The sequence below is a fragment of the Anas platyrhynchos genome, chromosome 1, assembly GCF_047663525.1.
Source record: "Anas platyrhynchos isolate ZD024472 breed Pekin duck chromosome 1, IASCAAS_PekinDuck_T2T, whole genome shotgun sequence".
Classification (NCBI taxonomy): Eukaryota; Metazoa; Chordata; class Aves; order Anseriformes; family Anatidae; genus Anas; species Anas platyrhynchos.
In genome coordinates this window covers 113847543-113874772 of record NC_092587.1, presented here as the reverse complement: position 1 = coordinate 113874772, position 27230 = coordinate 113847543, and the positions used below count along the sequence as shown (strand labels likewise).

At 36.4% G+C, this 27230-nt stretch overlaps 1 protein-coding gene across 5 annotated transcripts in view; it reads left to right on the top strand.

Annotated features, from left to right (window-relative positions):
* Positions 1-27230, top strand: part of DSCAM (DS cell adhesion molecule) — a 477845-nt gene that overhangs the window by 332406 nt on the left and 118209 nt on the right. For 4 of the 5 annotated variants that reach the window (XR_011804715.1, XM_072027123.1, XM_038167513.2 and 1 more), the window contains exons 10-11: positions 1736-1855; positions 5711-5884. Coding sequence is in view for 4 of the 5 variants with exons in the window: in XM_072027123.1 (XP_071883224.1) it covers positions 1736-1855; positions 5711-5884 (294 nt within the window). In the remaining variant the exon portion in view is untranslated. The remainder of the gene's footprint in view (positions 1-1735; positions 1856-5710; positions 5885-27230) is intronic. The other variant, XM_072027136.1, reaches the window with a different exon arrangement.

Genomic DNA, 27230 nt, shown 5'->3' with positions numbered 1-27230 from the left:
AGCACTGCATTATGGAGATAAAGGGAGGAAGGCTCAAGCCTTTGTGAGAAAGGTTCTCCGCACCTGGAGAATGTCTTTAGATACCTTCACATTTCAGCACTCCTCTCCCACACCCAACATTGACAGATCAAGTTTCTCATTAAGGAAAACTTGGGACTGTCTGGTGTAATGGGATGTGCTATTTGCTTCAATTATGAGAGTGTTTATAATAATAATAATAACAAAAAAAAAAAAGTAATTTATTGGTGATTCTACTGTGTTTCTGCCATACATTTTTTTCCTGATGTATGAACAGTACTGTACCCACGGCCTTTACAGTTTCAGTGCCCTGAACAAATAGTCACTGTACTGCTGATCCTCTTCTACATGGCCTTACACTTCCTCACATTATAGCCCACTCACTTACTTCCTTTATTATATCTGGCACTTCTGGGGAGGCAGATGATGGAGTCTGATAGGGATTTGGGAAGATGCATCAGGCCAAAGCAAGGAGGGATGTCTTGGTTTTCTGTCCTCCTGCACCCAACTTTCAGACAAACTCAGCCCTGGCTGGACCTGGGAATCTGTGAAACCATGACCATATGTGTGTCTCCAAGTGCACATGCTGCAGTGGCCCTAACAGGTAGTTCAAGGAATGATTGATTAGAATTTTTCCTTATTGTATTAGATCTCTGTCAGGCTCAGTCACTTGACTACATTTTCCATGTATTACTCTAAAAAGCCCTAAAATGAAGAATTTATGGAATAATACAAATAATTGACTTTTTTGGGGGTGTTTACATGTTCATCTCTGAACCAAAGAACAGCAGGTCAATGAAAATCTCTGACTTTAGCTGGCTTTTCGATACAACCATTAAGCACCCTTTTTTTTTAATAACTTCTGTGGTTCTTTGAACATTCTTCAGTTTTCAGCTCTTCATTCAAACTTTTGACAAATATGGAGGTTTTATTGACAAACAACGTTTTGTATCTATTCTCCATGGTAAACTGTAGGTAGGTCTAGCATTGTCACCAGTTGTTTTCTTGCAGAGTGACTGTATTCAGAAAATGTACAGCTTTTCCTTGAGATGAACAGCTCGGTTTTTTATCTATGTATAAATATATATGTACTTGACTATGGCTGGAAAACTTGCACTGGTTTTATGCTTCCCTAGAATAAGTCTAGTAATACATGTATGTGTACTTTGACACACATACATCTATTTCTAGTAAAACTTTTTGTCTTCAACTTCACACAAACAAAATGTGTTGAACCTTCCTGTGGTTACTCTTGGAAAGACAAGTCCTATCAGAATTTATAGTGCAAACACCCTCATTTTAATATGAAATGATCTGATTGCTGTTACATGTTTAAGGTTATTTAGGATATATATTTTATTTCTTCTTTTTCTAAAGCCTGCCAGTTCATTGTTATGAAGACAAACAAACAAAAAAACACCTTCAGTTGTTTGACATCTGTCAGACCTCTCCCTTTGTAAACAACCATTTCTTTTCTGATCATGATAGTTTGGTTTATCTGGTAGTTCATTTTGTAATCTCTCCTACAGAGATTTTTATTAACTTATTTTTGTACCCTAACAAGAACAGTACTTTTGTGTTCCTTGGCCAGAAATGCATACTTTTTTTGCACAGTAAGTAAATAATTGCATAAAACTTTACTATGTCACCAGATCATCAAAATGTTGTTTTTAAATTTTGCATTAATTCTCACTGCATCTTTTGCTTCCTCCCACAGTGCCCCCTAGGTTTGTGGTTCAACCAAGTGACCAGGATGGGATATATGGAAAAGCTGTGATTCTCAACTGCTCTGCAGAGGGTTATCCTGTTCCTACCATTGTCTGGAAGTACTCAAAAGGTAGGATTCCTCCTGTGATCACTAGGGGCAAATTAATTCTGATTTAGCAAGAGCTTACTTACCACTCAGCTAGTGGTTTATAGTTCATGTAGTCAAAAGCTAGCAGGGTGCAATAAGGGAAATATCAGTTATGTTTATACTGTTCTATAATTTCCCAAAGCACATCATACTGGCAACTGTCACAGATGCAAGACTGACCTAGATGGACTTCTTGGTCTCCCTTAGAGACTTCCTTGAGCTGTGAATGTGCACGTGTTAGCTATGGCCTCAGTGGAAGAGCAAGGGAGTGGACAGCTGAAAGAAAAGAGATACTGTTTTAATTGAAACAACCTTAGAACAAGGTTCACTGGCAGCATTTGGCTGACTTTTTTTTTTTCACTTTAAAATCCATGATAACATGGCCAATCATATCTTTTTAGCAAAGAAGAAAGGTCAGGTAGCATTAGCATAAGCAGTAATTCAGTATGCGCTTTACATAATGATTTAACATTTTCTTCTCATGTAACAGAGCATTAGAACTGGCCCCACTTGACCCTAAGTAACCATAGGAAATTGACTGCCTTTTAATTAAAATTTGCTACCTGTTAGATATCCTCCTTTTGCCCGTTGCCTTCTAGTTGGTTTTAACAAGAAAACAAACTCTCCAAACTCCATATCCAGTGTACACAAGTTAATTCTCTAATTATCTTTATATGTTCATCAGATGATATACTTACAAGCACAAAATTAGGTGTTGTTGAGAAGAAATACTTATTTCATGCTCCATGCAAATTTTTTTTTCCATATGATCTAAGTATAAATTATATTTGAAGAAATATTTTGGGGAAGAGAAATGTTCACATTAAAACCCATTCTTGCTTTTATTCATACTTTCCGTGTCATGGAAAGAAGAGTGCAGCTTTCCAAATCCCATTGATTATGGGTTTTTAATTAAAAATATAGGTCACAAAGAAGCAATTCTGTTTTGTTTGTATATTGAAGAAGGAAGCCACATCAAGCTAACGGAGTTATAATTAACTGTGAAGAGATAAGCAGCCCATTTTAATAAAAGAGAACAGGACAGTGGTTTGATTTTAGGGATACTCTACCATCAAGGAACTATTTTTAATGTTTTTGATTAACAGCTCTGAAGTATTTAAGTCACAGAAAGTTTTAGAAGATACTTGATGTAGTAATAGACATCAAATTGCAGTTTCAGTTTTTGGCTAAAATAACTCTGGCTGAAAAGGTCAGTATTTTTACAGAAGCCTTTATTTTCCTAAAGCATGACTGCATTTTCAATACCAGGTTTAATTCAAGTGCTGTACAGATCTGCAGGCTATGTGGCACTTTTTGTCTTAAAGAGACCCTTTATATGATTACTTTATGAGCTGTGTTTATATGAAATTCTGAAGTAATTGCCCAGGTGAGGCCAGCAGGAGTAAAACAATCAGTTCATAATTCATTTGTATGTACCACAATAAAGCACAAAGGACATCTGGACACCTGCAGGCAAGTTAGTGTCATTGGCATTTTGTGTTGGTGAAGAATGGAAAAAGAGTTCTTTTCTTTTTTTTTTTTTGTACATTGGGATATATAAATACCAGACTCGCAGTTTCTAATGAATAATAACAGAGATCAATACAGACACACCATAATCATCAATAATGTTTTAAGTCCATCAGACTTAAAAAGGTGATGGTTACTAACTGAAACACCAGAGGCTCTGTCTGAACATCAGAAAATACTTTTTTTTTACTGTGCAGTTGACGGAGCACTGGCAGAGTTTGCCCAGATACTTTGTGGACTCTCTTCCTTGGAGATCTTCAAAAGCCCCCTGGGCATGGTCCTGGGTAACCTGCTCTGGGTGGCCCGGCTTAAGCAGGGGGTTGGAGCAGGTGGCCTCCAGAGCTTCCTACCAACCTCAACCATTCTGCAATTCTGTGATTCATGATTCATGAGCTTTTGCAGGTACATGCATGCAGTTGCTGTCATTATTCAAAAAAAAAAAGGAGAGGGATAAGTATACGACTAAAACAGTTGAAAAATCAACAATGGCAACTGATTTTTGTGAAAGTATTATCCATTTTACATTTCTAAGTTCACAGTATTGGCCTTGGGAACCTTCAGTGTAACTGTATGTCCCCAAAGCAAACTTGTCTAGGAATAGAAGAATTTTACATATGCATGTCCAGTCTTTTTTAATATTCTTGATGTATTCATGGGTTGTTATAACTTGCTATTTTGTATTAAATCATTCCCAAAAATATTTACTCATTGTATTTCCTACTGGTCTGACTCAGGCTACTATATATAGTACTTAATGCTGACAGAAAACAACTTAGTGTGCAGAAGGTTGAATAAAAGAATTACATAGAAGAAGGCTACTTTATGATTTTTCCCTGAAATTCTCTCTTCTGCTGATAAAGTAGATTGCAAAGCCCTTGTTACAAGAATTGTATCTTAATATACCTTGAGACAGTTCCTGATGCTGTAAGAACCTGAATTTGTGGCAGACCTCTCGATTGCACAGCAGTGCTGGCAGTATGGCAGTATCCAGTTCCCTTCCTTAAATCACCAGTGTCTTCTTTCCAAGGCAAAGTAGGTCCAATAAAACCAGCCAGGTTTGGGATTTGGACCTTTCCTCTTTGATTATGACTAACTCTCCAACAGAAATTCAAGAGTCATCAGACAGTATATCCAATAACTCTGCTAAATGTGTAATTCTTAGCTTGTTCTCCGTGGTGGAAGGGAACAGTGCACTCACCTACAATATTAAAAGATGAAGTAGCCATTCTCTATATTTCTCTTTCCCGGCTTTTTATTTAAGCAGAAACATGCAGAGGTGGGAGGAAACTTCCTCTAGGAAAGGACAAAGACATTGTGGTCTATAAACTTGTTAAGTAGTCATTGGTGAAGACATGAGAGAAAACGTATGTGGGCCCATTCCTCGTGGCTGTGTCCAGCCAGCTGCCCCTTCTTCCACAGTTCCATATCTTGAAGAGAAGAGTTTTAGTGTGTGTCTAAAAGTGTACACATCTGATGGGTTTTGAAAGGTTGTTTCAGTCTTAAGATTTTATTTCTTAATACCAAAAATAATACAGAAATCTTCGGCTTCCTGTGTTTTTATGGACTTTCCATTATTATTTTATTACCAAATACGGAAATTCATGTCTGATTAATTTCTTTATTACTTTGTCTTTTTTTTTTTTTTTTTTTTTTTTTTAATCAGTCTGAGTGAATATTGGCTCCAGACATGGTGGAACAGGGATTTTGTGTCATCAGTCAGTCAGCTGTAGGAGGAAAAGAGCAACACAGTCACTGATGTGTTTTTATACGTTACCCAGAGTTTAGTAAACAAGGTCCTAGAGGTCTCTTGAGTATTCCATGTTTACTACAACAGAGATCCCTCTTAGTCATAAGAAATTCATCTGGTGTATGCATAAGGGATGCATACTTGTATGACTGTTCAGCTGTAATTGTCAATAATTTATCAGCCACTAAATGTACAACAAATGTGCCTTTTTATCCATGCGCTCTCTGAAAGTCTTCATTTTCTCTCTTCCCCTTCTGCTCCTGCTTTCTGCCTTTTTTGTCCTCTTACCTTTAACATGGGAAATTATTCCTACCACTATATTCCAAAAGCCTTTCTTCTTTCCATTTAATGAATTTGATTTTGGCAAAGAAGTACTCCATTTGTTCCAGTGGTGCCAGGATCATTTGTATTTTAATTGAACTGAGCCTCTAAGAACAGGAAGCTATAGTTCCTGCCTTATTAAAAAAAAAAAAAAAAAAAAAAAAAAAAAGAGAGAGAGAGAGAGAAAGAGAGAGACTTTTCTTCTTAACTAACCTACTTTTATGTTGGTCCTGATTTAGGTGCCGGCGTTCCTCAGTTCCAGCCAATTGCACTGAACGGTCGTATCCAGCTTCTCACAAATGGTTCCTTGCTGATTAAACATGTTTTGGAAGAAGACAGTGGATACTACCTCTGCAAGGTCAGCAATGATGTGGGAGCAGACGTCAGCAAGTCCATGTACCTCACTGTTAAAAGTAAGAACTAAAACACTTCTCTGTGATCCAGATATTACCACTGAGTGAAAATGGCTTGACTAGTGCACTACTGCATCCTTAGTTTAGACTTTTTTTGTTATTTTTAATGTAATGTTGTACTCAGCTGCACATGGTAGCATCTGAAAAGTCTATGTGGTTGATAAAAAACATTGCTTAGTAGAGAGAGAAAAGGAGATTCAAAGATGTAAAGGGTTAACACCTCATTTCAAAAATGTGGTTAACTTTTTTGAGGTACAGTTGAATAGTAAATGGGAAAATAAAAAGATATATTATTTTTATCAAAGGAAGCAAAATCCAACTTGTTCTCCAATGGACAGCTATATTTTAATCACTAATGTTTGTTTTTAAGGGTGTTCTTATGCAGAGAATGCATAACTAGGTTCTTTGAAAGCAAGAGTGTCAACCTTATTAGATTTGCAAGCCCAGTACTTCAAATGTCTTCTCCATTCTCATTTACCATACTGGCTCAGTTTTCCTAAAAATAACACGATATCCCAAATCTCTCAAGTAAGTACATTAATTGTATATTTCTTCTGGGGATCAGTAGAAGTGCCAGCTTATGTGGCTTTCATAACAGAACATTTCTGGTCCAATCTTTAACTGTAGTAGCAATGCACTGCTGTAATATGCTAAAGAAAAACAGCTTTCCTCTGGTTGGCAGCTATGCACACTGCCTGTCTGATCACTGCATGCAGTTTCATGTATGATAAAAGAGCATCCCTTATCAAGTAAGAGCAGGAGCTTCCCTGGAGAGTCAGTTGCTGTTTGAATCTAATGAAAACCCCTCTGGCTCTAAGATAGCAGGAAAGCACGTCTGTACATCCTTATACATCCACACTAACACATGCACTGCTCCCAGCATGGCTATTAAAGCAAATGCTGTTAGTGTGTTGGTGCTTGCATAGAAAAGGCATGGCTTTAGCTTTAATCAAGTACACATTAAGAACAAGCTGCTTTCAGGAGTGACTTGATGGTAGTGTGCCATGATGGACTCATGTATAGCTGGATCCCCAGGTCTAGTAGCATGATTGTGGCACAAAATACTTACACCTAATCAGATGAAGTAACTCCAAAGTGAGGGTCTGTACTTGCCTTTACTCTCCCGTGTACTGTATCTTATTTATTGTTTTCTTTTGCTCCATGGTTATTCTGTCTCCTTTTCCCCCTCCTCCAAAAAAAAAGTTTCTGGACCCTAATCCTTGGTAATAGTCCTATTACTAGTCCAAAGCCTCAGGCTTCCTTCATGAAATTCACAGTATTCTTAATTAATTGTTCCTGCATACTGCGCAACCCTGCTTCACAAGGTCCCCCTAAATACCTCCTTTATTCAGTTGCAGAAGGTGATCAGGCCTGGTGAAAACCTGGTGAAAAAAATAAGAAACAGCCTTCCAAAATGTAAATAAAGATTAGCATCAATATATCTTGCTTTGGCTTCCTTGTGATAAATTGTCTTCTTACTTTCCTTCAGTCTGTATGTAGGTTGTTCATGAGAAGCAGCTCAGATCACCTGAGAAAGAAGTTTACGGTCCCTTGGCAATGTCCTGCTCTTCTCCTTAATTCTCCCTTGTACCAGTGACACATCGTTTATACAGATGCTAATTATTGATAACATCACTGTGAACTTAAAAACACTTATGTGCAGGTGATTCTTTTCCTCCGCATTTAATGAAAGTTTCCAGCTACTCTGTCAGAAACATTGCTGGATAAATTTCTGCCTTCCATAGTTCTTATGGCTGGTCTTCTCTTAAATGAGAGTGGATGTTTTAGTCTTCCAGCATTGCCTGTGTCACCTCTTTGTAAACAGAAATGATTTTTTTTCTCAGCATAAAGACAGCTTAAGCTTCTTTAAACCAACTTAGCTTGCATAACAGTGTTCTTCAAGGTATGAAGGAAATGTTAGTAACTCCAGATACACATTTATTTAGTGCCTCAGAGTTTGCCATGTGATGGCCTTACCTTAGGAAAGAAGATACAACTTTTTGGTTGAAGGGAGATTGTATGAGGAGGAAGTGGAAAGAAAGAAAAAAAAAAAGTTGAGAGGAAAAGAAAGAGGCTTCAGGAATAGTAAAAGAAATGTGTAAAGAAGGAGCTGCCAGAGTCAATGCTGAATCAGGAACCACAGGGCTAGAATGGCAACTGTGTAAGCAGAGAATCTTCATTCAGTGGTTATTATCCTTCCCCCTTTCTTTTTAACAAATGCACATAAAAAATGTGATCAGTGAGTTTTTATTTTCTTTGGAACCAAGGATAAGTGATTCTGAATCTGAATAGTTATTCACTAATACAATATTACAAAATTATGATAGAGATCTGGAATAAGGAATCTAGTGCTATCTTGAGAAATGACTCCTGGTGCTTAGGATGAGAAGACTTCTAAAGAATTTCTATAAGAGATAATGAGCCTTTAACATGAAGAGGAGAACTAAAATTATTTAAAGGTTGCCTGGGAGTCACAAGGGAAGAGATTTCTGCTTCAAATGGGCTGCATTCTTGCCTTCATCTCAATAAACCTCACACTTCCCAATTCTACTTTAGGAGCTATATATAACATGATAGAACAGTATTGCACAATAAATAAATAAATCCCCATTGGAAAGCAAGCTTTCTGTAAGGTATGTATGATCCTATAAAAATAGTATTTTGGGGGCACTCATGTTAGCCCTGCCCCTTCCTAAGTCGATCATTTATTTCAGTGTTCATATGGAGACTGAAAAATTTTAATCTGATCACCAAAACATCTCCAAGAAACCCTGTCTGCCAACAAAACAGAATTGTTTCATTAACTTTCCTCTCAAGTATGCTCTTTAACTATTTGCATTACGTGTTTAAAACATCAGCCTAAAGCTGTAAGCTCCAGTCAGACCCACACTTCCCTCCAGCAGGAGCATATTAATCCCAGCTAAGACTTTTAATGTTAAGTTTTTAAGTTTCACAATTTAAACATTAAAAAAAAAAAAAAAAAAGTTATCTTTTGTATTTTGTTCTCTTCTCTCTTTGTTTCGGAAAGGGAGCCTGGTAAGAGTGTAAAAAGAAGTTTAGTACCCTGTTCCTGCAGCTGCCTTGAGTCTTGTCTGTGGCAATTTAACACTTCTGTTGCTTCTGCCTCCTTTGATGCCTCTTGTCTAGTCAAGAGCTGTTTCTCTCCATCCTCGGACAACTCATGGAACAAAGGAACCCTGATTGCAAAACTATCTTTAACTGCAAAAGAAATCAAATAATAGTTATAAACACAAACAATCCAAAATACGCTTCTGAAGGGAGATTCTAAATCTAGTGAAGATGTTTCTTCAACTGCTATCTAATAATTGTTCCACCATATTGCTGCAGCACTGCAGCATTTGTTTATTAAAATGTCTAGGAGTCTATGCCTGGCTTCCTCCATGAACTTGATCTGGGCAAGATAAAGGTGCAGTTCCCATGTGGCCATTCAAATGAGTTGCTTTGCTGTAACACCTGCAGTAATGCCAGTGATGGAGAATTTGCTGTGTTCTGCTCGCCAGGGGGCCTCTAAATACTCATCATAATTGTTGGGAATATAATTCCTTATCAAGAATACAGGAATGTTGAGATCTGTCTGATTGCTATTTTTATTTCTGTGAGAAAATAATAGCATCTATATAGAGATAATAGCCTTTTGTTGAATTTCTAATCAAAAATGCATATATTCCACAAGATGCAGGTAAGGGTGGCATTACTTGTTGTGCATTTGCAAAGACGGATTATTTGCAATACATTATACACAATAATAAAAATCACCCTCCCTAATACCTTCAAAAAATGGCAACCATACTGCCTCAAATTCCCTTAAGCCCAGCTATTCCAATATTTTGTAATCTATCTCTGCTCAATTTTTCATAGTTCCATGGTCTATAAACAGTATTTTCTGAGGCAAAACAAAACAAAGTCCCCTAGTCTGATTGTGTGCTCTGTTTTACTATTTTTCTACTGACATTCTCCTATCTTTGAACAAAGAGCTTTTTATTTATTATCTTCTTCAAACCTATTTTGCATTTACCTCAAGTAAAGTGAATTTTTGTTCAGTGCACAAATTTGGCCAAAAGTGCTTCTATATCCCAAAGTGTCTTTTCTTATGAGCTGGCCAGCTGGCTACCCTGAAATATCTTTGTCTTTAACCTCATCACAGGCAGCTGTATCTTTCACCACCTAGTTTTGGCAGACAAAGGTAAAATCTGTGTTCAATGGTGATGATGTGAGCTAACTAGAGTATAGCTCAGTTCTAATTTCCAAGCCAGGGCTGATGGATTTCAATACTCTCTCCCTGTTTTAATTACTTATTTATTTTCATTAAATGCACGGGTTAAAAGAAGCTGTAAGAAAGCTACAGTAAATCTTGGAAACATGTAAATTCTCCCTAGACACGAGTACTTTCTCTTGTTAGTAAAAGAGCCCATTTTTTTCCTAATGAGGTCCTTCCACTAGGAGAAATGAACAAGGTCTGAATGCTGTTTTCTGCCTCTTCAGACCATTGGCACAGCTTTGATTTAAGGACTTGCACTTTAATCACCCATCATGTGTCATTACCCCGACAGGCGGCAGCAGCCGCAAGATACAAGCTCCAATAAATTGCACTGAAAATCGCTGAAGCGATCCTTTGTTGATTTTCCTTTACAGCTATTCAATGGCAGATCAGCTGTCATAACAACACAGTGCCTGTGGCAACAGGGTGAAATTAAACGTGAAGTATGTTCAAGGTAGCTGGTAGAAAGCTGGAATATCCCTTTTTTTCTGTAAATTCAAATGCTTTCTACTTCTCTCAGTAATGCCAAGCCTGTGGCAATTGGCTAAAACGAATGCTTTCTCTTGTAAGATAATTGTCAGATGCACTGCAGTACAAATACTCAAGTGCTTTTGTATGCAAATCTTTGCAATACTCTCATTTAAGAAAAGGAGAGGAGGTAAGGACTTCTGTCTCTCTCTCTTTTTAAAAAAAAAAAAAATCTTATAGGGTGCAAGGAGAAAAAGATTATAGCAGCCTTTTTTCTTTTCTGGGAGGGTGGCTGCACAGCAATGTTTCTGGCAGGAAGGTGAAATATGAATTTATCTTTAGCTAGCTAGCTAGCTAGAAAGTGCACATAGGACCCGCTATATCATTTTGTATTTGTATCAAGAATATCATATTCATTGATTTTTTTTTCCAGAGTTTTTTTTCCATCTCTCAGTGTCATGTTGTCTAAATATCAACATTCAAAATGACACATGGGTGGGGGTTATTTTCAGAAGTCCTCTTTCTATTGAAGTGGATACATAGTGGATACAGAACATTAAGACTTTCTTGAAAAAATGATGAGTTTAAAGCTGTGGTGATCTTATCTTTTGAAAACCTTCACATCTTCACTGTTCTTAGAAAGCCTCGTAGGCAATAGGATTCACAGTGTGTGTACTCCAGCTGCTTTTTTTTTTTTTTTTTTTTTTTGAGTTACTGGGAATACTAAGAACATCACCAATACTTAAACACACTTTTTTACAGCGTGTCCTGCTTTCTCAATCTCAATATCTCTTTTCTCTTATTAAATTACTAGTTTATTCAGAGAAGAATTTACATGTCTCTTGTAATGAATTTGGTGTTCAGGTTTGGCCAGCTGTTGTCAGTAGGTTTCTGAGCAGCAGAATTTATTTCAGATCAAGGATTATGGCTTTTATGTACTTGAACACTGCTGAAACAACACCTCAGAATATTGTCTGCTCTACTGTTCTTCTCCACTTGAGATGCTAGTCTTACAGTGATTGATACAATCTAGAAAGATAATCCTTTCACAATAATGAATTCATTAAGGAAGTAAGCCCAAATGTTTCAGTGTACTGAAACTACAATGTGCTAGAATATAATATTCTGGTAATCTTGTAGATCTCTTGTCTTTGAAGAAGTACTCTGGAATTTATTCTTACTAATAATTCTAAAGGTTGTTTTCTTGATAGATAATTTAAAAAATAATTATTCAGATTTAGGTTTGCCTTCATATGAAATGTAAATAGACACTTCTGGAATGCAACGTCCCAGTAAATTTTTAAGGAAAATACATGCCACTGAACTTAAGAGTATTTGACAGACAGAATTTCAGGATTACTCATTTCTGAGTTGCTCATTATTCATGTATCAGGCTCAGAGTTTAGTTTACTTTTCCTTTTAGTTTGATAGAACAGATAGAACATCCTCAGAAAAAGATCCTTTTTTTTTTTTTCTCTTGTTTTCTTAGAATAGTAAGCTATGTAAATTTTGGAGTGGTTCTAAATCTCAAAGTCAGCTATATAAAAGTGTGTCTTAATACAAATAGTGTTAGGACACCGTTGTAAGAGCTTATTTCTTTTTTTTTTCTTTCTTTCTTTCTTTTTTTTTTTTTTTTTTTTCTCCCTATAATCCACGTGGTAATGACTAAAAACTAACCATGTCTGTAATTCAGTAGTGGTGTCCACTGGTTTTAATAGAGTCAAATGGATTTCAAATTCAGCACATATAAAGGTGTGCAGTCATTTTTCTTGAATGTTTACCTTAAGAGGCATTTAATGCTTATGGTGTATATGGCTCCCCAGATTTTCATGCTTCTGTTTGTATTCAACCAAACAATTTTCCTGAGTAACGTCTTAAAATACAGATGATTCTGTGAATACATTACTTTAAATTACGGGGGGGAGGTGGAGTGGTATGCAATGTTTGCTGGGTTTAATGTTGACTTCTTGTAGAGGAAGTGCAGGCATGATGTATTGTTGCTTATTTTTATATTTGCAATGTCATCAGGACTTGGGCCTATTTTACTAACAAAGATTAAATAAACTTCAATCGAGAGTGCATTGTAAAGCAATAGCGGGATGTAAATTAATTTAGCGTGTATGTGCTCTACACATGACTATTTCCACTTCAGAAGAGTTAGCTGATATAGTGCTGTGTTTCTTATCCCTTTCCCTTCCCCTTTTTCCCCTCATCTCTTTTTTCTGTGTCTACCATACTAACTTTAAGGTACATCTCATTTATAATGTTGTAGCCATGTTCCAGTAGGATAAAACTTCAGGTTCAAAGAGGACAGGATCCTCATTTTTCCTTTTCTTTTCTTTCTTCTGTCGATCCTCATCTAACCATTTATTTTTATTTATTTATTTATTTATTTGCAACAGCATGAGTCTCTTTTCACTCAGACTAACTTCAGTATGATTTTGATCACATTCTTTCTCAAAGAATCTGAAAATAGGGAAGACATAATTCTACACATAATGAGAAATGAATGAAAACAGAATGGTGTCTGCCACAATATGTTTGTGCATCACTTCCTTATAGACTTTGAACAGGCAACCTGTAAAAGGTAATGTAATTCTTTTTTTCTTCCCTTGGCCTGTTCCAGCCTGACTGTCTTTTTGCCATGCTTTGCCAAGGAAAGGCTTCTTCCCATACATTCCCCCCCAACTAACCCACACCTTAACAATGTGCAGAGTTCATCAAGGCACAGAAAGAGTGTAACAGCCAGTTGCATGCCAGACTTTACTGAGTATTTTTTTTTTCATAAAAAAAGAAGACTGTTCTTGTTTCTTAATCCGTTTGAATGAGTGACCTCATGGTCACCATCGTTCCATATTCACCCTTCCAACTATCCGTGTCAGAGTTTTGCATTAATCATCTTATGTGAGTCTCGAATTCACAAAATGCTATTTGAGCAGCAAAAAGTGTGGATGGTATTTAAATCATAATATTTCTTCTTATATACCAAGGGTTATTCTGCACTTTGAATGAGCTTTGAATGAACCACAGTCTTTTTCAGCACAAGACCTGTTTCAAAAGGTTATTGACTAGTTTTGTTTACTGAATGCCATCATAGAAACTGCATCATAACTCTTCTTAAATTAATTTATTTGAGATTTAGGGTCATTAAAATGTTTCTGTTCTGTTTCCCAGCAATGACTGGGAGTTTGTTCCTTTATTAGTATGTGTACTAAAGTGTCTTTCTTCCATAGCTGATTATTAATTCATAGCTTTAATTTAATGTAAAAAATAACATTTACATAAAACAAGGAAAGAAAGAAACATTGAGTTATAACAACAATATAAATATAAATATAAATATAAATATAAATATAAATATAAATTTCTGCAGCTTAAAAATAAGTAGGTATAAACTTTATTTGAATATCAAGTGATAGAGACCCAAAATCAGTTACGTACATTTTGCTGTATAATTCTCTTGCAGCAACAGGAAAAAAAAAAAAAAAAAGAGAGAGAGAGAAAAAAAGAAAAAAAAAAAAGTAGTTTATATGCAAATATTTAATGCTTTGTATAAGAAGAGTTTATTTCTTTTTAAATATTATATCAAATGTCGCTATTACCTGAAGACAATCTTATGCAACTGCTTCTATCGGTGCAATTTTAAGCTTTTCTTAAAAGAAGCAATTTTGTCTTCAAATATAAAGAAAGTGTCATTTTCTGTAGTACTTTTTGCTTGAAAAATAGGGTTTTTTTCTTCCTTTTTTTTTTTTTTTTTTCAAAAAGGCTTGCATGGTAGCTTTGTTCATAGTCTTCTGTGAAAATCCAGCTGTGGTACACAGTATAAATATTGTGTACAGATTCTGTGATAATCAATGTAAAAATAAAATTTACATCTGGGAGGTATGCAAAAGGAACAGAAAATGCAAGGTAATAAAAAAAGCTGTCTACAAGCTGAAAATGCTGTGTACAAAAGAATTTAAGGCATTGTTTTCTATACTCATTCCTGCTGTGCATGTCAGGTACAATCAGAATGAAGGATTTGTAAATGTAGATTTTCTTTCAGCAGTCTCAATGTATTTGCCTTTTGCAAAACAGGTTTCCTTCCCCCTGAACTGTGTTCCTAGCCATTAATATTCAACCTCTGCATAAGCACATGAGTTCCCCTCCATGTTGTTCTTTCAGTTATTTTTTTGATATGTGATGCTTGAACATTTCTTAATCAGTTGCTGTTATGTTCTTTGTGGAGGAAAAAAAAAAAAAGTGTCCACTTATGACCATATCAATTGATTGATTTCTGAGTATCTCCACAGTATGGGTGCCTGAAGAAGCATGGCTCCATTTTTAGATAAATCTTATTAGGATCCTGCAGGGTTAAGAAATGAATCAATTAGGTCTAACAAACCAGGAGCTAATGAATGAATGAGCTCTTACTGTTGTTGTAATTACTTATGGTTAATCTAACCAAATCCATATATTTTTTCAACTGTTTCCATCAGGCTACAGAATAATTAATCTTACATTCATTTTTCTTTTTCCTTTCCATATTGAGTTATAATATTTGATCATGTAGGAATTGTGTTGTCCAGGCACTATATACATCTTTATGAAATTCATTTTATCTTCTCTAGCATCATTTATTCAATGCTTAACTTACATCTGGTAAATTCATAGTAGACCCCAGGAAAGCTGTGTCACATAATGTATGGATGTAGGTGAATACACAATCAAATTAAGAAAAGGCAAATGCTTTTTCAATGGGAGAATAAATGTTATACTTCCAACTATAGTTCTTGACTGTTGAATTAGTATTTGCAATTAAAGTTGTTGTCTTGTTTTGAAATATGCAAAGCCTCCTTCTGACTTTCCAAAAGAGTAAGTAACGGTATCCGTTAAGCATTTAGATGTTTGTGAAAGTTGACCACTGTCCACCTTTATCAGAACATTAAAACAGCAGTCTGTGCAGGCACAAGTAGGTTCATGGGATTGCCATGATGAAATTGTTTTAGCTGTGGTTGCTGCAAAGCTTCACCATGGCATACTGCATTGTGCAAGCAGATGTGTTCTCAGGTGATCTAGGAATATACATGAATATGTATACACCTGCACAAATATGTTATTTATGTTATATGTTATTCTCACCAAATTAAAGAATGTAAAAAGGAACAACAACAAAATCTAGACAAGATCAGGTATTATAGCGATTTTCCGAATGTACTTATTCTATTTACTTATCTGTAGGAGTTTTCAGAGAGACATATAGAATTATTGGTCTGTGGTTGGTTTGATGAAAGTGACTGTCTGATTTCAAATTATTACAACAAAATAAAATCACGTATCTAGGTCTTAGCAGCAAAAAAGTTTTAGAGCTATGATGGAAATCTTGCCTTTATTAAAAAGAATAATTCTTTCAGATGTGGCACTCTTATTAATTTTTTTACATTAAATTTATTCCCTTTTATTATGTATTTCCTATACATTCACCCAAAGATACATCCTTAATATTATATTGTTAAACCCATGTCTTCATTCTGAAAGTAGAGCCCTGATTTATAAAAATGATGTGCATACAATCTTTTTTCATTTCATCAGAGATGCTGAAGGATGCTTAGCAAAGCAGAAGGCTAGGAATTTAAGCCTATGTTGCTAGGAGTTAGCTTGAGGTTTGGGTTTTGTTGGTGGTGTTTTAAAATTTAACTTAAGCTTTTAAGGAAAAGCCTGTGTATATATATCGTATGCCATACTCTGTAGGTATGTGTAATCAATCTTCAGCAAATATTGTTAGTCTTTGGTAATAAATACACCAACTAACATCAGTAGGCATACTTTCAGTCAGCACCACAAGCTCTCTTAGTTCCAGCTTCCCATTCTGACATTTTCTTGTATCAGCTAAAATACGTTCCTAAATCATATCACCAGTGACCTAAGCAGAATATGTTTCTACCAACTGATGCATCACATTGAGCTGTAAGTACCTTTGAAACAATCCCATTCTCCTCTTACTTCCATCTCTCTCCTCAAAAAAAAAAAAAAAAAGATTTTCATATCAAATGTATTTTCTGAAGATTAGCTGATATAAAGTTGTGATCATGAAATGGGAGGCTGCTTTCTCAAAAATAATTCTTTTCCCCCTTCCTTCAAAAAAGAATACCTCAACAGAGGTCTTACATAAGTACATTCTGTTGTATGCCTTCACATTCTGTTGCATGCCTTCAGAGAGTAAAAAGAGCATCTATTAGATGACTATTTTTTCCTGACTTTTAATTACTAGTCATTGATTTTGGTAATTACATACATGTACATACACAGTAATGCAGCAGGATTTCACTTCTGTGGTCTTATCTCGAAACTGGCTTTTTAAATGAGTGCCTATTACTGTAAGTGCTCCATAAGAAAGCGGTGCTCTGCTATTTTTGTCTTAACTTTGCAATGCAGCGTATCTGTAGCATTTTCTTCTGGTACAAGCTGGCTCTTTGCCATGCACTTAGAGGCATAAACCCATACTTTTAGCAAGGAAAATCTGCTATCAGATTTTAAGTGGTGACTTGCCAAGCTGAAATAAGGAAGAACAGACTTTTCATAAGTGGTTGCATATTGTTGTTGAAAATCCAATTACCGTTTGCTAAATGCTCATCTCTAAGATTTAAATAATAGTTAAATGAAGTTCCTAGCTTTTAAGGAAAATGGGCATGTGCTTAAATGTTAAGGAAGATCACTGCAGGAGTACAAAGCAGTCTAGGCTGCCCTCGGGATTTTTACTGGCTCTGTGTAACATTTTTATGTGTTCCCAGACATATTTCAATGAAGGTGGATAGACCAATGTGAACAAAAAGTTCTGGAGTTCAATTACCTATAGCATCTCTTGCCTTTCAGGATTGACTTTGTTTAGGCATTCCCAGCTGCATAACTCATTGTGCAGAGTTAGTTAGCTCCCTTTCCAGTTTGAGAGCCTTTAGTGTGGATGTAGAGACCTGCCAGAGCAAAGAGGTATTCAGATAACTGAGAAAGGAGAGAACAACCTGGTGAGGAGTAAGTTTGGCAGTTTCCACTATTTAGCTTGACTAGGAATGACAAGGGCTCCTTTTTCTCTTGCAATCTGCTTTTAACCATTGCTAGCTAGTTATTTATTTGATGAAGTAGATTTATTTGATGTAGCAGAGTGAACAGCACTTCTAGAAAGGGGAACTCAGATATACATGTACAATCAAGTGAGCACCAATAAACTGATGGCTTGGCCTCCACTGAGCTGTGGTAGCTATCCATGCCTGCCTAACATGGGTGTGATGCAAGGTAATTACTCAACAATTAAAGAGAAGGAGGCTGACTTTCCTCCCATTTGCTGTAGGATAGTTACGTGGACCTGGGCAGTTACCACAGCTTTGCTGATAGATGGTTCTTCAGACGTTAAAAATAAACTGTGTCTTTAGGTGTTTATACACATATACATACCAATATATGCTGTCTTCTCCAATTCTCTTTAAGTTCCTTAGATCTTGTCCATATTCAAGATTATTTCTGCTTTTGCTGGTTATTGTAGTACACTCTAATAGCAATATGACATAGCTGTATTAATACAAATCTCTCACGTGGGTACTTTTTTCTGGAGACTTTTTGCAGCTTAGTTGAAATTACTTCCAAAGGCACAGGACACATGAATGGATAGATGAAACCCAAGGCATTAACCTGAAAAAAATTATGCCCCATCTTCTGCATATGAATGAGCAAGCTGTATCTGTGAATTATAGGGGATTGGGGTTTAACATGGAGCCATCCAGGGACACCTTTGCCTGGAAAACACAGGAGTCAGAGTGCTTTTAGGGGATACATCATGTACTTCCAGCCTATCGAGGGCAAGACAGCCTGACTCACCAGTACATTAACCTGTTTCTCACACAGCATGATGTAAGGTTACCCAGTGAATTCCACATTGATGCTGAAATGAGGGGAGTTATACCAGAATAATTATGCATTTTTGCTTCCCTCCTTTTACCTTACAACAGAATAACTTATTCTCATGCTTTCATGCCCAGAAGAGGGAGTGTCATACTGTATGAAATGTTACGTACTATCGTTTTAGTTCAGGTTGTGGGGGATCTGTACATGAGGAGTATTCAGACCTTTATGCAAACCATGTAGTGACTGTTAAGTCTATCATACTCTATGTCTATCATGTAATATTTTCTCAGCAGAAATTGTCCATTTACTGTAAATCTGATTTATTTGGCATTTCATACACCTCATTTAAATGTTTTTGTTTGTTTCTTTGTTTTTCAATAAATACATTGGAAATCTACTTTTATGCCCCTCCCTAACAGAAGGAGCTTTCTTTTGGAGGAACAATCATATTTTGCTTATTTTTAACAGAATCACGGTAGTATTTTTGAAATGCAACAGTTCTATTAATGGTAAATATGTGTAAAAATATAGATATAACATATTTGTGAGGTAGACAGAATGAGTTCCCAATGCTAACTCCTTAATTAGGTCTCATGTCAATTGGTGTTAATACTCCTCTATTAGTTACTGTTTCGGGGATTCAAAGGTTGTATTTCTTGACTTTTTATATGTTTTTGTAGTTTACATCATAAAAATGTATTTGTAATTCTATTCCCTGTCACTTAAAAATGAATAATACTCATTGAGATAGATACAGTGATTCCAGAGTTACAGAAGGATAGCTAATATGTACATGTTCAGTATTTCAAGCCTCAGAGTGAAGTTAACGATGCATATAAATCATTATTTATGCAATACAATCTGTATGCTCACTCTATAAAAATAATATACAAGAGGCAACAGAAAAGTTAAAGAGATCAACTGTGTATATAAAGCAGTAGGACAGGAGAGGTGTACTCAGGTCTCCCAAAGAGAGACTGAACCAACTGAAGGTAGTGGTGTCTCTTGAAAAAAAAGGTTTGTTGGTTTGGTTTTGCATGAACATAAGCAACTACCTTTGTTCTGGAAAAACCTGTCTAATGCCTCATGCATTATTGACTCGAGTTCAAAATGTGTGCTGTGTGGACTACCAGGATAGGCAGGGAGTGGCTCTGTTTGTGGATCCCTATTTCCCTCCTCTCCTCTCCCGGCCCTGTGGCTGGCGTGATTGAAAAGTCACCGTTCATTCACTCGAGGATGTTTTGGAGGTTCATCTTTCAAACAGAAATGGATGGGTGGCCAGCAAGACACACATGGAGCCAGCTTTTCCTTCTGTATCTGTGCCTCTCTAACTAAGTGGAGATGCTGTAGGTTTTCATCTGCTTGGAGAATTCAGCTTCATTGGCTGTAGCTTCTGCAAACAGCATATTTTCAGATGGCTTAACAGGGACCTGGTCTCATTCCAGTCTCTTTAGACACAACATAGGCAGTTTTCTTGAGGCCTAGGACTGTGGCAAGTTGGCAGTTTTGTTCGCTACCAAATATGCTTGTGTGGCTGCTTCTGAATGCAAATATCCCTGTGAAAATTCACTTTATGCCCAAACACAGCCTTCTAAAAAATCAAATGAAAAAGTGTCTGAGAAATTTTGCTAGCCTTATGGGAGTGGAATGAAACATTGGGCTTGAAAACAAATTTTGGGAATATAAATATATTTGTTTTTATAAGCTGTAAGTGGTGAAAAGCAGGATTAAGTTTATAGTGAAAGCACAACAGGCATTATTCTAAGCCCATGGTATGACTAACATGAGGACATTAAACAGTCATATATATATAAGTCAAAAATATGATGGCAAAAAAAAATTTACCTGGTCAAGAGGATGTCCATTACAACAGTGAGAGACAGAAAAGATTAAGCTTATATAAGCAAGCCTTATGTGTCTGAGACTGCCTTTAAGATAGTCTACTTTTTATGCAGCAGACAAGGATATAAGTGTATTTTTCTGTCTTGTGGACTATGTGAGAAAGACCCACTCCAGTGTATCTACACGTCTTCAGCTTCATTGAGTTCGTTAGGCTGATGAAATGTAATTGTTTTCTGGCTACCACTGGTAAGTTGGAAAAGGGTTTTGGAGCACTGCTAGGTTCCTGTTCCTCTCATTGATCTCTACAAGATTAGTCTATTCTAACAAATCTCGGATTCTAATCCAAGCTTCTATAATGTAACTGAGAAATAAATGCTTCTTAGTTAATGTGCCTCGATTAATGGGTCACCCAGTGTAGCTGTAGCAGGTTGCAAGTTAGCAGCTTTCAGGATCTGAGCCCTAATAATTACAGGTTTTCTTTCCTTTTTTAGATGAAATTGATTCATAAGCCTTACTCAAATGAATCGCTCTTGTAGTCATTAATTATAGTATACACATGTTAATGACATCATTATCAGAAGATAACATAATATCCCAAGGACCACGTGTCACAGTTGTTTCCTGTGCAAACAATTGTGCTTGATAACACAGCCTGTCACAAAATGTCAAAAGAAACCACATGGTGTCTTGAAATGGTTGTGAAATTATCATGTGTCACAGCTATGTATGTCATAAACAATGCCATCATGACTAAATTTTTCATTAGTATTTTCAGTGTGGGATACTGAAGGGAACAAACAAAATCCTGAACATATTAAGTGAAGCACATAATGCAGCAGTGAATTGTTTAAAGCATACCCTGTGACTGAATTAAAGTACATTAGTCATGAATCGAGGATATGCATAATAATGGACAATATTAAGGAACTTCAGGTTTTTTTTCCTTGATTTTATAAACATAGAAAGGATTTTTTTATTATTATTTTTTTAATATTCTACAGATTAGGTCTTATTTAGCACATCTCTTTTAGCTTGTATAAGTACTGAATAATAAGATAGTAGAAGTTTTCAGTATAACTCATATTCCAGCAAATTAAATCCTGGCGAAGGAAAAGTCAGTTACAGAACTCCTCTGGACTTCTGCAGGATCAGAGTTTCACCCAAGCAGCCTACCATTGTCTAAAAATATCAGCAATCTCACACTCCTGCAAAGATGTCCTGGTGCAGCAACCTTTTCAAACCTGTGGTTGGCACATGTTTTTTTCTTTTGATTGTCACAGGCACAGAGCTGCTCATATTATCAGAGTCAGTGGGCCCAGCATGGGTCCCGCAGCATTTATCTACATTCTCCTGAAAGCGTAAGGTTTTTGAGATACATTAGTGTTTCTGCAGTGCATGGGATTATCTCCAGCTGGCTGATCAGCTTCAGCACAACTTCAGTCCTACTGGACACAAAGCATTTTTCCAAAGCTAGTAAGATGTCTGCCTCTCTCTTAGCAGTCTCTGCACTCTGGATTTGAGAGGAAGTACTAGAGTGGGCATTCACTTCACTCTTGGCCAGGAAGCTCCCAGAAACACTGATGTGGCACGAGTGAGGAAACTGGCTCCTCCAGGGATTAGTCTGTGGACAGTATATCCAGAGTTTGTAAAATCAGCTGTGCTTCAGTCTAAACTCAGCTAGCCATTAGACTCTTCCTATACGTAGTTGAGTTTCATCCTATTTGAAAGTTGTCTCACTCAGGATGAATTGCACGATGGTGGTGCTTACGTCCCTCTCTATACTGTGACCCCACGATCTTGCAGAGATCTGAAGGCAGGTGCAAGAAATTCCTGGAGGACAGCCTGGTGATCATACACACATACTGGTTTTGACTCTGCTCAGCCCAGTGCATTAAGAAAGACTGAAATCCTCTTTTATTTATTTATTTTTTTTTCTTGTTACCTGTACATTTTGGCAGTGTTGCAATCTTCTGAAGTTTTCCTTCTGAACTATAAAAGTAAAACTTGATTAATCTGTATGATTTTCTGTTTTCCTGTTTTTCTTTTACAGAACTGAGAAAAATAATTATTCTCCATCTGTGCATAATTGCCAAGACTTACGGGTTTGCCAGGCACAGAAAAGTAGAGGGATTTCCCCCATGCTGCGCAGGATTCTTGTTACAGGGCTGCCAGGAGCAGTCTTTTTCTAACACTGCCTTCTCTGTAGGGTTATATATGGGACCCATTGACAAACAGCTTGGTAGAAAAGCTGTTCATATCATCATCTTCCAGAGCTGTGCTTTTTTTTAATCCACAAGGCTGTATCTTTAGATGCACTGCTGATAGCAGTAACACTGTAGTAGTCAGGCAGTAATTAGCTGTCAGTAGCAGTGTAGAAGGATTTGTCTCTCCATTTGCTTTCTTTATACACTGGGTTTCACAAAGCATGTGCTCCTGATACTGGTGCTATTCTGTATGAAATATGAGTATGAGTGAACCAGTCTCCCTGAATCAAGTCCAAGATGGCTGACACGCAAATAATTCAGAAAATTTGAAGTTGAAAGACTGGTCTCTAAAGAAATGGTTTAGTTTACATCTTTGTGCTCTGTGGTACCAGTTGATCCCAAAACAGAAAGAGAAAACTGTCTCACAGGCTGCTCTTGAATTATGTATTTTTCTTTACCAGGAGTAATGACATGGTAATTCTTGACAGATGATGTTTTTGTGCATTTCCTGAAAGGTTTCAATAAGATTAAGATAAGGGTTCATATTCCTCTCTGTTTTTACCTGAATTGGAGTACCAAATCTTCCAATGTTTCTACAAAACTAATTTTTCAGTTTTACAGTCTTGCAGTTACCAGCTAGCTCAGCTCTAGTACATGCAATAAATTACCAGTGACCCTTTTTTTCAGCTTTTTATCTCAAAGTCCCTTTCTCTACAAAGGACACTATCTAATTAAAAACACAACAACAGCCTGTTCAGAAAGGAGGTTAGACTTTTGGGGAAAGAAACTGTGTGATATTATAGGGATTTATTCTGGCAAAATCTGAGGCAGGTAACTAGAGCTCTGGATAGAGAGGTGTAAGAGACTGGTGAGATTTATGAGACTGCCAGAGCTGACAATAGAAACTAAAAGAGTTACTGGAGCTGCCAGCAACTTTGCAAGCTTTTGGGAAGAAAATCAAAGGATTATTATTTGTTAGCAGCTGCATTAAAAATGTATTTAACTGACACATGGCTGAGAAGGCTTCTACTTTCTTTGGCACTGCAGATATGACTGCAGATTTTCTTTTCTATTTTTCGACCCCCCTCCACAGTTCACTAGAGTTCAGCTCCCTAATGAGCTCTTCATTGTAAGACTAGTTCTGGGCTTTCTGTCTCTTGGTCGATATCACTCATACAGAACAACTGAGTCAAGTACCCAGTGTAAATACAAAAACATTTCAGGAACCACACAACTCAAAAAAGTTTCTGAGTTGTCCTTGGAAAATTTTGTTAAATATGTTTGGATCTTTTCTACTTGTGTAACTACCTCAAAAGACAGCAAACATATGCCACATGTTAAAAGAAAAGTTATTAGAAATGATTTGCTTTCTAGATAATCAGAGCATATTGCTAGGAAGACTTCAGTTGCATTCAGGAATGTTAAGCAATTTTTCAAAACAACTTGAGCATCTAGAAATAAAGGAATGAATGTAGCAACATCTGTCAAAGCATGTGGGAGATCACCTTCTAGAAAATTGGAATTTTGATGCAGAAAATGGAGTAAAATGAAAGTATCCTACATGGTATTCGTCAAGCCTAACAGAAAGATGAGTCTTCTTTCTTACAGTTTTCCATGCATTCACTATTTTCTAGCCAAATACATAACTAAAAATAATGCAGGAATAGGAGAAGTAGCATCATTTACTATCTGCATAACCCTGAGCATTGTGTATTCCCCTGTATTGAAGGTGATTGTATCTTGTGGGAAAACAATATTTGTGTAATTAAAGTATGTATCACCAAACACAACCGCAACACAGGAGACTAGAAGTTTCAGTTCTTCTGTTTATTGAAATTGTAAGTGCTTGAACTTGGCAGGGAAAATAAGTTTCTTTTCTACTCCATATAAGATGAATCCAGATTTCTCTTTCTACTTTAACTCTTACATATTTTTAAAGTCTGCCACCACTAGAGCCTGAATCTTCAAAATAGACTACTGTTATTCAAATTGCAGGACTAAATACTAGCGGAAGATGAGACAAACTCTTTGAGCCAGTTGTTTGATTTGGAGAAGTAGTCAAAGCAGCCAGGTTGTACACTCCTCCTTTCTCTTTCCTGGGAATTGAGGGAAACTGTTGCCCACAAGATGTCCTGAAGGCATCTCGTGATCATCAATCCACTTACTAGAAGGAGAAAGAGAAAGAGAGAGAAAGAGAGAAAGAAAGGAAGAAAGGAAGAAAAAGAAAGAAAGAAAGGGGGGGGGGGGGGAGCACTTTGCTTTCAATAACCTTTTCCTTGTGTAGGTAAAGGAAAGATGATACAGGAATCTATGCTTTTGTCTAAGTTGAAAGTTGTAGTTGCAGCTGCTTTGACAGTGACAGCACTTGCATTTTTAGAACATTCATATTCAGTTATTCAGTTAATAGTTTGGCATCATTCTGATATTGTTATTATTTTAAATTCTCTTACTAGTAAAGCAAGTGAAAAAGAGATGTTATTTTCTGACATCTTTCAATTCTGAAATCTTGGTGAAATACTATGGGACAAAGGTAAAACTCTTTAATAAGGGATTTTTCTGTCAAATTTCAAAGAACAGCCAGATTGTCTATCAACTAAAAGAGAGCAGAAAAGTGCAAGTGCTTCTCAAGATAAAATCTCAGAACGTTCTTGACAGGATTTTAGGTAATCTGATAAATCTTTTTCTTTCTTTCTTTCTTTTGTAAGTAGTTTAAAAAAAAAAAAAAAAAAAAAAAAAAAAAAAAAAAAAACTGGGTTTGGAAAGTTATTTGCAGAGGAGTAGCAGAGTAGCAGTATGGCTATACAATGTGAGATTGTGTCCTACCCATCATTCTGGCAGTCTGTTCTTAACAAGAAGTCTAGAAGCATTCATCCATAGGGAAAGCAGAAGCTGACTAGAAATTAGTGAAAACTTTACTTCATGGTAGACAAGAGAAATTTTATTTATATTTTACTTGACAAAACTATTTTTTTATTTTCTTACGGAATGAACGGATGGAAGAGGTTCTTCACCAAGAGTGTGGTAAAGCACTGAAACAGGTTCCCCAGGGAAGTAGCCATGGCACCACTCCTGCCAGAGTTCAAAAAGCCTTTGGACAGTGCTCTCAGACACGTTGTCTGATTTTTTGGGTGATCCTTTGGGGACCCAGGAGTTGGACTTGATGATCCTTGTGAGTCCCTTCCAACTTCAATATTCCGTGATTCTATGAATGAGTCAAGGATGTATTCCTGGCTGACCAGCAGGGAATCCATGTGCCTTAGACTGATTTTAGGTATTTGAGCTATTGTACTAGTATTGTTTGGCTGGGGAAAAAAAAAATCAATTTTGAGAATTTTCACAAATTTTCAAAAAAAATGCATTTTGAAGATTTTTGTAAGCATATTCATCTGATTTTTGTAACAGTTTGGAACTGGAATATACATTTTTATTCCTCCTGATTTCACGATTTCATATCAGCACTAACTAGGAGGTCTCATGTGATAAAAGATCCTGGAGTAGGTGAAGAAGCAGTACAGAGTTATAAAACAAATTTTACCATTTCTGTGCTTATGTCACAGTCTTTATAAGATAAATAACTCTATGTGTTACTTACTATGGGGTTTGCACAAATAAAAAAGAATAAAAGGTTTATCTAAGTGGTTAAGCCATTGGTCATGTGTCTGATCAGTCAGGTCATGCAAGGAGTTGAATAGCCTTGAAACTATTCAACAGCTGAAGCTGCAAATGGAAAGCAGTGCCTTTTGCCTCTTAGTATTTGAAAGCTGTCTCTATTCATGGTCAATGAAGTGACATTACTATTGAACAAGTGCTTGGTACTCTTGGTACTCTGAATCCAGTTTCATAACAGAGACAGTTTAACAAGAAGGGAAGCTTGCACAGCAGCTGATAACTGTTGCATTTGTTTATGAATAAAATAAACAGAATATTTCCATGTCATAGAGAAATTATAGTTATGACTTGCTAAAAATTGTTACTCAATTTCTGTTTATACATTCTGACATGTTTGTGGACAGAAAAATAAAATGTTATATATTTCTAAAGAAAAATTAAATAAAAGACTCAAAAATATTTAGAAAAGTCCATCCATTAGCTCCCCTATGATAGATTTCATGTGTAAACCAATGCCTGGGAACCAGAATCTGAGGAACCAGAGTAGCCATAGCTGACTATGAATCCCCCTCAGGAAGATGATAGTAAAAGGTGAATGAAGAGCTAGTTAAAAAAAAAAAAAAAAAAAAAGAGAGAGTGAGAGTGAGAGTGAGAGAGAGAATATTTTCATGTTGACCCTATAACTAGCTGCTTCATTGATTATATTCAATGTCTGTTGCATTCAAAATGTGAAACTGCGTTTGACAGCATGATTTCCTTCTTCCTTTGCCAGTAGTTGAAATATTACGATTGTCATTTTTGGCAAGTGAGTGTTCATTTTGCCAAACACCCTTGTTTGGCAAAAGTGTTCATTCTGTATGTGCAAGAGGGAGTGTGAATTCCTATTCACTTGAAAGACAATTTAAAGGAAAAAATTAACCAGGTCTCTTGAACTCCTTGCAAAATTTTTGCTGCAGGAAGGTATTATACAGGAAAATGACCTGCAGCCCCCATGCAACATGCTTTGCTCATGAGATAGATGGGTATAATTTACTCCTGCCTGAAACACTGGTATTTATGATGTCTTTCC